The sequence below is a fragment of the Tachyglossus aculeatus genome, chromosome 11 (genome assembly GCF_015852505.1).
Source record: "Tachyglossus aculeatus isolate mTacAcu1 chromosome 11, mTacAcu1.pri, whole genome shotgun sequence".
NCBI lineage: Eukaryota > Metazoa > Chordata > Mammalia > Monotremata > Tachyglossidae > Tachyglossus > Tachyglossus aculeatus.
Window position 1 is genome coordinate 55,172,618 of NC_052076.1, and position 13,146 is coordinate 55,185,763.

Consider the following 13,146-nt stretch of genomic DNA (forward strand, 5'->3'; position numbering starts at 1 on the left):
GTTGCAGAAGTATCTTCCTTCTTTAAGGGGGTCGTCCGGCTCTGGCCCTGGAAGTGGCTTGGGGGCCGCTTGGAGCGAGTGGGGAGGAGAGGACCTCTACCGTGACCTCTGCACCCCTCAATCCCCACCACGAGCCCACCTGGGCAGCATCGGGAAAGAGGGAGGTGCCGCTGGGATACGGTCCTTCTCGCCCTTCTCTGCCCCTGCCCTCCCCTCCGGCCCCGTGTGGAACTCACCCCATCCCAACACTCGGGCATCTTGCAGAGCCGGCGCCGGTGGTGTTTCCTTGGGAGGACGGGGAGGAGAACCGATGCCAACGGCCTTAGTTACCGGCAGGAGCGTGGAAACGAGGACCGATGGCAGGGTTGGGATGCTCAGCTCTGCAACGGGGCCCGCCTCTTCGCTTGGATTTATACACCAACACCAGTCCTGGAATTAATCCCTCCCCCTTCTCTGCTTGCCACAGGGATTTTTTTTGCAGTCACTTGCTGAAATGGAGTCCGAGAGCCTGCCGATTGGTCAGTGGGTAAATTATTCATGCTCCAATTGGCTCCAAGGATCTTTTTTCCCCACTTCTTCGCTCCCCACCCCCCTGCAAAAATCATTACTGATGGTTTCCTCCTTCATCCTCCTTCCCTCCTCAGCTACCAGGCACATATGGGCAGTCACACAAGCACAGGGATAATCACTTGTGCACCGCACACTCACACACAAGGAAACATCCACAGAGCCAGACCCTCCCCCTGATCTGCCAGGCAGCTCCTATGCAGAATGTGGGAGGCCCCCAGCCACCCCCCACTCATTGAAGCCTGGCACTTCTGGAGGTCTAAAGAGAGGCAGGCCCTGCAGGCTGCTTTCCTGGGATCCCAAGGCCTCAGGGCCCTTCCTTTATTAATAATAATAATAATAATAATGATGGCATTTGTTAAGCGTTACTCTGTGCAAAGCACTGTTCTAAGCACTGGGTGATCACGTTGTCCCACGCGGGGCTCACAGTCTTAATCCTCATTTTACAGATGAGGCAACTGAGGCTCAGAGAAGTGAAGTGACTTGCCCAAGGTCACACAGCAGGCGTGTGGCAGAGCCGGGATTCGAACCCACGACCTCTGACTCCAAAGCCCGAGCTCCACGCTGCTTCTCCAATTTTCTCCAATTTTCCCATTCCTTTTCTCCAGTTGCACATCTATAGACATGGGAAACCCAGGCAAACCGACAGACTCACAAGGACGTACACAGTAGGGAAGCAGCGTGGCGCAGTGGATAGAGCACGGGCCTGGGAATCGGAAGCCCAGGGATTCCAATCCCGGTTCTGCCACTTAAACAATGGCATTTATTAAGCGCTTACTATGTGCAAAGCACTGTACTAAGCACTGGGGAGGTTACAAGGTGATCAGGTTGTCCCACGGTGGGGCTCACAGTCTTAATCCCCATTTACAGATGCGATAACTGAGGCCCAGAGAAGTGAAGTGACTTGCCCAAAGTCACCCAGCTGACAATTGGCGGAGCCGGGATTTGAACCCATGACCTCTGACTCCAAAGCCCGAGCTCTTTCCACTGCGCCACGCTGCTTCTCTTCACTCGCCTGCTGTGTGGCCTTGGACAGGAGACTTCACTTCTCTGGGCCCCAGTTACCTCATTGGTAAAATGGGGATCGAGGCTGTGAGCCCCACCTGGGGCCGTGTCCATCTCGATTTGCTTGTACCCGCCCCAGCGCTTAGTACAGTGCCTGGAACGGACTGAGCGCTTAGCAAATGCCATCATTATTGTGAGGACGTACACTGGAGCAGAAGATCGGAGATGGGGTTAAATTGAAAAGCATCCACAGACACACCCAGGGGCCCAAAAAGTTGACTTCATGTAGATTCAGTGCACACAGCCAAGGACTCCTCCGATCGTGGGTCATTCCTTTAGGTAAGTCTCTCTCCACAGCCCTCATCATCATCATCAATCGTATTTATTGAGCGCTTACTGTGTGCAGAGCACTGTACTAAGCGCTTGGGAAGTACAAGTTGGCAACATATAGAGACAGTCCCTACCCAACAGTGGGCTCACAGTCTAAAAGGGGGACAGGGACTGTCATTCCCACCTGTGGATTCTCTCCTGGCCCTTAGCATAAAGAAGCAGCTTGGCTCAGTGGAAAGAGCCCGGGCTTTGGAGTCAGAGGTCATGGGTTCAAATCCCAGCTCTGCCAATTGTCAGCTGTGTGACTCTGGGCAAGTCACTTCACTTCTCTGGGCCTCAGTTCCCTCATCTGGAAAATGAGAAGCTGAGAAGCAGCGCAGCTCAGTGGAAAGAGCCCGGGCTTTGGAGTCAGAGGTCATGGGTTCTAATCCCGGCTCCGCCACTTGTCAGCTGTGTGACTTTGGGCAAGTCACTTCACTTCTCTGGGCCTCAGTTCCCTCATCTGGAAAATGGGGATGAAGACTGTGAGCCCCCCGTGGGACAACCTGATCACCTTGTAACCTCCCCAACGCTTAGAACAGTGCTTTGCACATAGTAAGCGCTTAATAAATACCATCATTATTACTATTATTAAAATGGGGATGAAGACTGTGAGCCCCGGTGGGACAACCTGATCACCTTGTAACCTCCCAGCGCTAAGAACAGTGCCTTGCACATAGTAAGCACTTAATAAATGCTATCATTAATTAATTAATTAATTAATAAAGGGCAGTAAACAGTATAATTACTTCAGTCCATCCATTAGGAGCTGCAGTCCTGCTTCATGCGGGTCATCCCTGGAGCAGAGTTTCCTTTCCAAGAATCCACCTCTTTCCCTCCCCCAGGGACCGGGGCGTTCGATAGGGAGCAGCAGCAGATTGGGGGCAGATTGAGAAACCTAGTGGATACAGCATGGGGCTGGGAGTCAGAAAGATCGGGGTTCTAATCCTGCTTCCGCCACTTGTCCTCTGTGTGACCTTGGGCTAGTCACTCCACTTCTCCGGGCTTCAGTTAGCTCATCTGTAAAATGGGGATTTATACTGTGCACCCCATGTGGGACATGGACTGTGTCCAGCTCCACTGGCTTGTTTCTATCCCAACGCTTAGTACAGTGCCTGCCACATACTAAGCACTTAACAAATACCATAAAAAGGGCGGGTGGGGGGCAAGGACATGCCTGACTGGGTGCGGGCATCGGATATATCTCCCGGTTTGCACCTAGGAAGAGGAGCAGGGTAAGAGAGAGCTGAGGGAGAGCCAGGTGAGCTCCCCATGGAAAAAGCTCATTTCTAATCACGGCTCATTCATTCAATCAATCATATTTATTGAGCACTTACTGTGTGCAAAGCAGTGTAATAATAATAATAATAATGGCATTTATTAAGCACTTATTATGTGCAAAGCACTGTTCTAAGCACTGGGGAGGTTACAAGGGGATCAGGTTGTCCAACGGGGTCTCACAGTCTTAATCCCCATTTTACAGATGAGGTAACTGCAGCACAGAGAAGTGAAGTGACTGGCCCAAATTCACACAGCTGACAAGTGGTGGAGCCAGGACTTGAACCCATGACCTCTGACTCCAAAGCCTGTGCTCTTCCCACCAAGCCACGCTACTAAGCACTGGGAGAGTACAATATAAGCGCTTAGTACAGTGCTCTGCATACAGTAAGCGCTCAATAAATACGATTGATGATATAACAACAGAGACATTCCTGCCCACAACAAACTCACAGTCTAGAGGGTGAGACAAACATTAATACAGACACACAGACACACACAAATATATATATATCTTGCCAAAACCAAGTAAGTAACTGGTAGCTTTACTTCCACAATCCCCAATTTGCCAATTTGAATCAACTCCTGGCTGTCATTTCCATTTCTCCCTCATGCAGACAACGCCACCCAAGTACTTAGTACAGTGCACTGCACACAGTAAGCACTCAATAAATATAATTGAATGAATGAACGAATTGGGGGTGGGGGAAGGAGGAGGAGCAAGTAACTGAGGCAGGATACCCCAGGGCCAGGGTCTGCCCCGGACTTAGTTTCCATCAAAGCCGTAGCAGCCTCAATCTCTTGCCTTCAAAGATGTCCAGTCTGTCCCCTCTTTTTTCTGGGTCACCTACCTTTCTCTGTCTCCTCACCCTCTTCCTGAGGAAGTTTATAACCCCCCACAACCCCAGACCCTGGGGCAGGAGGGCAGAAGGGGGCAGGGGGAAGGCAGGAGAGGGCCAGGCCCCTTCCTCAGGGACATCTTGAGAGCCTCTCTCTCACAACACGGCTCCAGACGGGAGGACCTGCAGGCTCTTGCTCCCGCAGCTGCCGCCTAAGGAAGAGAGGGGGTGAGGGAACTGCCAAAGCCCCCATCCTCTCTCTGTGCCCTCTCCTCCACCTGTCTGCTGCAGCTTCACTGGCTCAAGGATTTCTGCTGCCCTTGTTAAGCTGAGCGCTCTCCCTCCCCCATCCCTGCCCTGCAGAGTCAGAGTCTCTCTCTCTTTCACAAATTCACAAACACACACACACACACACAGCCAGTCCTATGTTCAGTGGATCCACCCCCTGATCAGCCAGACGGCCCTGGCCCACTCCTATGCAAAATGTGGGTGGACCAGGCCCTCCACTCATCAAAGCCTGGCACTTCTGGAGGTCTGAGTAGAGAGGCAGGCCGTACAGCCTGCTTCCCAGCCCTGGGGCCCCTCCCTTGGTGCACTTCCCAATCCCTTTCTCCAGCCCCGCGGCCCCTAATCCTATTTCATTCCAAGTTCTTTCCTGAGCCCAGGATTGATGACAAACAGTCCCGTTACCCTGACGATTTCAAACCCCAAGGAAACAGACCAGGGGCCCTGGATCAACACAACCTGATTATCCCCGGACCAGGTTTCGAAGGATGAAAGGCAGTAACCACTTTTCCCCCTGCACCCTCACACGTCTGCCTGCCCTAGAGTTTCTCCCAGGTCTCTGACTCTTCTCTTCCCCCACCACCCAATGACACAGGAAATCAATCAAGCAAACCCGGAGCGGAATAACGGGACCCGTTTCACCGGGTTCCCCCTTTTCCTAGGCATCAAGTCTCGGTCCCATCTCCCCACTTCCCAGATCCTGCCACCTGCCTCCACGGCGAAACACATTCACCATCTGGAAGCTGGAGTCGGGGGCTGCTGTGGGGTGGTGAGGGGGATCTATCCCCTTTGCCTTTTTCTCTGCTTCTTCTGACTTTCAGTCCTGCTGGAGAAACTTAGGAAAATTGCGATGAGGGATGGAGAGAACAGAGGGAGGAGGGCCGAGGGTGAAAGAATCTTAGAAGCAGATCCTCTCCCCATCTCTTGTCCTTCTCCTGCTGGAGGTGACCTAGTCACATATTCACATATTCAAGCTGCAATAATTGTTAGAGGGTACTGGCAGAAAAAGAGGGGTAAGGGATCAGGGAAAACAAAAAAAAAAACTTGAAGGAGGAGGAGGGGAACTACAATTTTAAAGAAATGGGTGAGCTTGAGCAGATAAATGGAGTAAAATAATTTCACATATTGAAATTGACCAATTGACCTCTAATTGGATCCTCACCCAGGCGGCTGCAGGGAGGTGGAGAGGCAAAATGGAGATGCAGCAACTCCCCAAAATGAGAGATGTACCAAAACACAGAACCAAAAGCGGGTGGGAAGAGGCCTGATGGGGAAGAGAAGCAACGTGACTCAGTGGATAGAGAGTCAGAAGGACCTGAATCCTAATCCTGGCTCCACTACTTGTCTGCTGTGGGACCTTGGGCAAGTCATTACTGTTCATTCATTTAATGGTATTTACTGAGCGTTTACTGTGTGCTGAGCACTGTATTAAGTGCTTGGGAAAGTACAATACAACAATAAACAGTGATATTTCCTGCCCCGAACAAACTGACAGTCTAGAGGAAGGCAGACAGACATCAGTACAAATAAATAAAATTACAGATATTTATACAGTCACTTCTTTGGGCCTCAGTTATCGCATCTGTAAAATGGGGATTGAGACCATGAGCTCTATGTGGGACAGGGACCGAATCCAAACAGATTAGTTTGTATCTACCCCAGCCCTTAGTATGATGCCTGGTAATGTACGTACTTATTACTCTATTTATTTATTTATTTTATTTGTACATATTTATTCTATTTATTTTATTTTGTTAATATGTTTTGTTTTGTTGTCTGTCTCCCCCTTCTAGACTGTGAGCCCGCTGATGGGTAGGGACTGTCTCTATATGTTGCCGACTTGTACTTCCCAAGCGCTTAGTACAGTGCTCTGCACACTTACTATGTGCAAAGCACTGTTCTAAGCGTTGGATACCCACGCCGCTGCTTAGCACATAGAAAGTGTTGAACAAATACCACAAGTATCATTATTATTAGCCTCGCTTGACTTCCAACCAAACAAAATTGTCCCCCAAATGACACCTACAAATCTTTGTTTGCAGCAGGCCTGGGAGTGCATCCTCCTTTCCCATTCCTTGGGATTCGGGAAGAGTCCAGAGGACCAGGATGCCCTGAGGCCCGCTGGACCTCCTCTGGCCTGCCTCTCCGGAGGAAGCTAATGGGCGGGCATTTGCAGTGCTGTGTGACCTTGGGTAAGTCACAGCCTCTCCCTCCCTCAGTTACCTCATCTGTAAAAGGGGGATGGAGACTGTGAGCCCCATACGGGACAGGGGCTGTGTCCAACTCGGTTTGTTTGTATCCACCCCAGTGCTTAGTACAGTGCCTGGCAAATATTAAGAGCTTAACAATTACCATAATTATTGGCAGTTCCCTGGGTCACGGCCCAGGGGTCTTCCAGCACAAAATACTCAGTAAACCTGGCCTGGAGAAGGTTGGTTCTCAAGCACAAAGGGCGGAATTCTCCCCCTCGGGTAGCTTTCTACATTAAAAGAGCTCTTTATGAGAAATACTACATGATTCCTCACCAAAGCACAGTGTTGGGGGAAGGGATTGCTCCTTGGCTTTTAGCTCTCTAATTCATTCATTCATTCATTCAATCGTATTTATTGAGCGCTTACTGTGTGCAGAGCACTGTACTATGCACTTGAGAAGTACAGGTTGCAGCATGTAAGTCCTTTATTGTACTTTCCCAAGCGCTTAGTACAGTGATTCCTCCTATTTGTAATTTATTTTAGTACGAGATTGCTAACTCTTACAGGGCAAGGAGCAGGTCGATTCATTCTACTGTAGTAGCCCAACGCTTAGAAGAGTACTCTGCAAAGAGACAGTGCTCAATAAATGCTAGTCTTAAAAAAAGGTATTGTTAGGCACTTTTAATAATAATAATAATGGCATTTATTAAGCGCTTACTATGTGCAAAGCACTGTTCTAAGTGCTGGAGAGGTTGCAAGGTGATCAGGTTGTCCCACAGGGGGGCTCACAGTTTTAATCCCCATTTTACAGATGAAGTAACTGAGGCACAGAGAAGTGAAGTGACTTGCGCAAAGTCACCCAGCTGACAATTGGCAGAGCCGGGATTTGAACCCATGACCTCTGACTCCAAAGCCCGGGCTCTTTCCACTGAGCCACGCTGCTTCTCTGTGCTCGGCACTTTACTAAGCGCTGGGGTAGACAGATACAAGATAATCAGGATGGACACAGTCCGTGTCCCACATGAGGCTCACAGTCTTCCTCCCCATTTTAGAGGTGAGGTAACTGAGGCACAGATAAATTAAATGACTTGTCCAATATCACACAACAGACAAGTGGTGGAGCCAGGATTAGCACATTCATTCATTCAATCATATTTATTGAGCGCTCATTGTGTGCAGAGCACTGTACTAAGCGCTTGGAAAGTACAATTCAGCAACAAATAGGGACAAGCCCTCCCCAACAACAAGCTTTGACTCCCAAGCCCTTGTTCTTTCCACGAGGCGATCCTGCCCTCTCAGACTAATTGTTTGTCAGGGCAGGTGCGGGAAGGAAGAACAAGAGCCCGTTTTGAATATTTCCCCAGAAACTCGGCGACTTCATCTAGCTTTGGGAGTGTCCTGTTCCGGAGATGCTTAAATAAATGGCGTCATCCCTCTTTGGGGGGTGGTTTGTTGGCTGAGGAATAGATGAGGTGTGACCTCTGAGATTCCTCTCAGCTGTTAGTTTCTATACATTAGTAGTGTTTATTAAGCACCTTCAATGGGCTCCCAAGACAAATGCCGTCCCTAAGTAAGAGCCCACTGCATGACTGCTGGATTTCACCTAGTTCCTTTGGGGTAACTGTGGTTTTTGTTTAGCGTTATGTTCCAAGCACCATACTAAGCGCTGGGGTAGATACAAAATAATCGATCAGATCTTTCCCAAACTGAGCCCCCTCCTTCCTCTCCCCCTCTTTCCCCTCTCCATCCCCCCGGCTTACCTCCTTCCCCTCCCCACAGCACCTGTATATATGTTTGTACGTATTTATTACTCTATTTTATTTGTACACATTCATTCTATTTATTTTATTTTGTTAACATGTTTTGTTTTGTTCTGTCTCCCCCTTCTAGACTGTGAGCCCACTGTTGGGTAGGGACCATCTCTATATGTTGCCAACTTGTACTTCCCAAGCGCTTAGTACAGTGCTCTGCACACAGTAAGTGCTCAATAAACACGATTGAATGAATGAATAAGGGCCTCACAATCAATCAATCGTATTTATTGAGCACTTACTGTGTGCAGAGCACTGTACTAAGCGCTTGGGAAGTACAAGCTGGCAACATATAGAGACAGTCCCTACCCAACTCACAGTGTAAGTAGGAGGAAGAACAAGTAATGAATCCCCATTTTGCCAATAAGGGAACTGAGGCATAGAGAAGCGGACTCGCCCTGGTCACACAGCAGGCAAGTGGCAGAGCCAGGATTAGAACCCAGGTCCTCTGACTCCCAGGGCCCAGGCTCTTTCCACTATTAGCCACCCACCCTGAATCACGAGGCCGGATGCACTGTTTTTTCTTTTTTTAACGGCATTTATTAAGCGCTTACTATGTGCAAAGCACTGTTCTGCCTCCCCGACGAATGGATGGCCCAGAGTGATCGGACGCTCACTGGCTCGGTGGCTTCCAGCCTGAGGACTGCAGAGTCCTTGGCAGAAGTGAGCCTGCCCTTCAGGGATGGAAGGGCTTTGGCTGATCACCTGTCTAAGAGCTGTTCGCCTCCCTGAACTCTTATTAAGGGCAGAGTGAGGCAAGAACTGCTGACTTTTCCTCAGGGGAAGCCATATGCTTAAGTAGGCAGAAGAGTGGCCATTTAAGTTTCTATTTATTTTATTTTGTTAGTATGTTTGGTTTTGTTCTCTGTCTCCCCCTTTTAGACTGTAAGCCCACTGTTGGGTAGGGACTGTCTCTATATGTTGCCAACTTGTACTTCCCAAGTGCTTAGTACAGTGCTCTGCACACAGTAAGCACTCACTAAATACGATTGACTGATTGATTGATTGAGGCTGCCGCTCTCCCTCTGCCTCGGTTTCTCCTCTTTGGAACAGTGGAGGCAGGGGGAGAGAAGAAGGAGACCGGGGGCGTGAATGAGGGACTCTTGGTAAGATGCTTTGAAATCAGAAAGTGCCGGGGAGAATAAAGAGAGTGTGCCATTTATAATCCCCATCAGAAAAGAGAAAAACAAGTAATTAGTGGATGTCTCACCCACCGTACTGGCACTGGGCGGAGATGAAAGAACCATCGGGAGAAGAGTAGGTGGGATTCCTGTGCCAAGACTTATTTTTCCGGTTGCACTGCTCCTGATGATTGGCTGCCCTCCTGAAAACCTTTGGGTGGTCCCCAAAGTCAGAATGCCACCCTCCTGAAGCTCTGTTAATGCCCATCCCGATGATTCTCCTTTCGAATCAAGCTCAACAGACTTAATACCCCCAACTTCAGTCGCACAAGGGCCAGGAGTCAAAATATTCAACATGACAGACTCTCTCATCCTTCCAGTCCTCCCAGGGGATATACATTTTCATCTAGGTCCCCTAAACATTCTACATCCTTTATCTAAATACAAACGTCTCGATCTGGGCTGCAACAGAAGTTAAGGTTTTTTCACTCTGGTCCATCAGTCATATTTATTTATTCGTTCATTCAGTCGTATTTACTGAGAGCCTGCTGTCTGCAGAGCACTGTACTAAGCACTTGGGAGAGTTCAATATAACAATCAACTGACACATTCCCTGCCCACACTGGGTGCTTACCGTGTGCAGAGTACTGTACTAAGCGCTTGGGAGAGTACAACAGACACATTCCCTGCCCAAAACGAGCTTACAGTCTAGAGGGGGAGACATATAAATAAATTACGGAGATAATAATAATAATAATGATGGCATTTGTTAAGCGCTTACTATGTGCAAAGCACTGTTCTAAGCACTGGGGAGGATACAAGGTGATCAGGTTGTCCCCTGTGGGGCTCACAGTCTTAATACCCATTTTACAGATGAGGGAACTGAGGCATAGAGAAGTTAAGTGACTTGCCCAAAGTCACACAGCTGACAAGTGGCGGAGCCGGGATTTGAACCCATGACCTCTGACTCCCAAGCCCGGGCTCTTTCCACTGAGCCACGCTGCTTCTCTACATAAGTGCTCTGGGACTGTCAGGAAGTGGTAAATAAAGGGAGCAAGTCAGGGTGATGCGGAAGGGGGTGGGAAATGAGGGCTTAGTTAGGGAAGGTTTCCTGGAGAAAATGTCTTCAATAAGTCTTTGAAGGTTGGGGGGAGTTACAGTCTGTCAAAAAAGGGAAAAGGGAGGGCATTCCAGACCAGAGACATGATGTGGGCAAGAGGCAATGGCGAGATAGATGAGCTCGAGGTACAGTGAGTAGGTTGGCTTTACAGGAGCAAAATTTGTGGACCGGGTTTTAGTAGTGAGATGGTAAGGAGTTTCTGTTTGATGAGGAGGTAGATGGGTTCACACGGGGGAAAATAATCCCCAAATAGATCCAAATCGCTTGCAAATTGATTTTCAACCCCTTTGCGACAATCCTTTGGTCGCTGTTATTTCTCTCAAGTGTTCATGAATAGCTCCCTTTGGCAGATTAGACAAATATCATGCTTACACCTCAATAAATAGCTCTTTTTGCCAGTGAGGACATCCAAACCAGACAAGCGTCTTGCGGGACCCAGGAACAAACAGGTTTAGAGTGGAAATGTCTGAGAAGGGAGAAATAAGTAGCTTCGGTCCAGGGATAGGGAGAAAGGAAGTGAGAGGAACACCAGTTTGAAAAACAAAAATTGTTTTCAGAGTTGGAGGCGAGATACCATCTAATTAAGAAGGAGAGTTGTTGCTGTGGCAACTGCTGCCACGGAAACAGCAGCTATTTCTGAAATCAGCTTGGAATTAACTGGAGGAAAATGCTGATTCAGATGACTCCGCCATTTCTCCGCCTGTCGTGGAGCTCCCTCATCACCCCACAACAATCAACACCCTCTTCTCAGCCTCCTTCCTCTACTAATCTTTCAACTGTGAGAGACTAATGGCTTAGCAAACCAACCAACTCCCCAGACCCCCATCCTAGCAGAGCTCTTAGAAGAGCTGTGCCTTCCCCTCCCCGCTTTAATTAGCTCGATGGATGGCCAGCTCTCATGGGCCCAGGGTAAAAACCTCTAGTCTAGCTAAGGGGCCTAAAGATAGACCCTCCTCAGTGGGGTGGGAGTGAGGGGCTGTTTCCCATTTCCTTTTTTACCCGTGTCCCCCTTGAATGGGTCTATCTTTAAGGCCCTGGGCCTGGAAATCTGCAGCGGGACAGAAGCTAAGAAAGGCCCTACCGCGAGTCTTACCTTCCAGTCGGTGTCCACAGCGGAGAGGAAGGTGTCAGAGCTCTCCTGGAGGGAAATCAAACAAACAGGGAGAAATGTTCAGAATCAGAGACCAGCCTGGGCAGGGTACAAAGGGCCTTTGTCTCAAGATGGAGGTTTGCGAGCCCCTACATCCTTTTATCCGGCCTTCAGTGGGGTGCCTTCCTTGGCTCTCAGTGAGATTTTCCTTGATTAGTTATTCCTGGTCATGTCTTACCCCTGAGTCAGATCACAAGAAGCAGCATGGCCCAGTGGAAACAGCCTCGGACTGGGGTCAGAGGACCTGAGTTCTGATTCTGGCTCTATCACATGTCTGTTGTGTGACTTTGGGCGCTTAACTTCTCTCTGCCTCAGTTACTTCATCTGTAAAATGGACAGTCAATCCTTCTCCCTCTTTCTTAGACTGTGAACTCGATGTGGGAGAGGGACCGCGTCCAACCTGATTAGCTTGTATTTACCCTAGTGCTTGCCACATAGTAAGTGCTTAACAAGTGCCATAATGATTATTTATTTATCATCTCCTCCCTCTTCCTGGCAGTCCTTGGTATTTGCTCTGGGACAGGGGTCTGGCCTGGAGATGACTGTAGTAGCAGTAATAGTATTTATTATGCGCTTACTGTGTGCAGTTCATTGTACTAAGTCTTGGCAAAGAGTAAACAGGTGGGAATTAGACACAGACCCTCATTTTTAATTTATTTAATAATTTATTTATTTATTCATTCATATTTATTGAGCGCTTACTGTGTGCAGAGCACTCTACTAAGCAATTCGGCAACAGATATAGACAATCCCTACCCAACAACGGGCTCACAGTCTAGAATGGGGGAGACAGACAACAAAACAAGTAGATAATGTCTGTCTCCTCCTCTAGACTTTAAGTTCATTGTGGGCAGGGAATGAGGCTGTTTATTACTTTGTACACAGTAAGTGCTCAACAAATATGACTGAATGATTGAATCCCTTGAGGGGCTGACAAGCTATGAATATAAGTGAGGGAAAGGGGACTGGAGGCAGACTTATCACAGACAATGAAGCAATAAAACATTAAAACAGTATAAAAAGACAAGAACAAATACACTACCTACAGAAATCAAAAAGTCGGTAGGCAGTTGTGGCTAGAGAAGCAGAATTTCATGCTCCTCACGGCTCAGAGGTCAAATCACACCCCTAACCACAATGTCCACCACCGCAGCCACCAGTGGTGCATTAAAGTGCTTAATAATAATAATAATCATGGCATTTATTAAGCGCTTACTATGTGCCAAGCACTGTTCTAAGCACTGGGGAGGTTACAAGGTGATCAGGTTGTCCCACGGGGGGCTCACAGTCTTAATCCCCATTTTACAGATGAGGCCCAGAGAAGTGAAGTGACTTACCCAAAGTCACACAGCTGACAGTTGGCAGAGCTGGGATTTGAACCCACGACCTCTGACTCTAAAGCCCGGGCT

The 13,146-nt window shown here is 48.7% G+C and overlaps 1 protein-coding gene across 5 annotated transcripts in view; it reads right to left on the reverse strand.

The window, feature by feature from the left end:
- Nucleotides 1-13,146, reverse strand: part of NDRG4 (NDRG family member 4) — an 87,582-nt gene that overhangs the window by 35,132 nt on the left and 39,304 nt on the right. For 4 of the 5 annotated variants that reach the window (XM_038753563.1, XM_038753559.1, XM_038753560.1 and 1 more), the window contains exon 3: nt 11,681-11,725. In XM_038753563.1, coding sequence (XP_038609491.1) covers nt 11,681-11,725 — 45 coding nt within the window. Of the gene's footprint in view, nt 1-236; nt 533-11,680; nt 11,726-13,146 lie in introns of those variants that run through there. The other variant, XM_038753562.1, reaches the window with a different exon arrangement.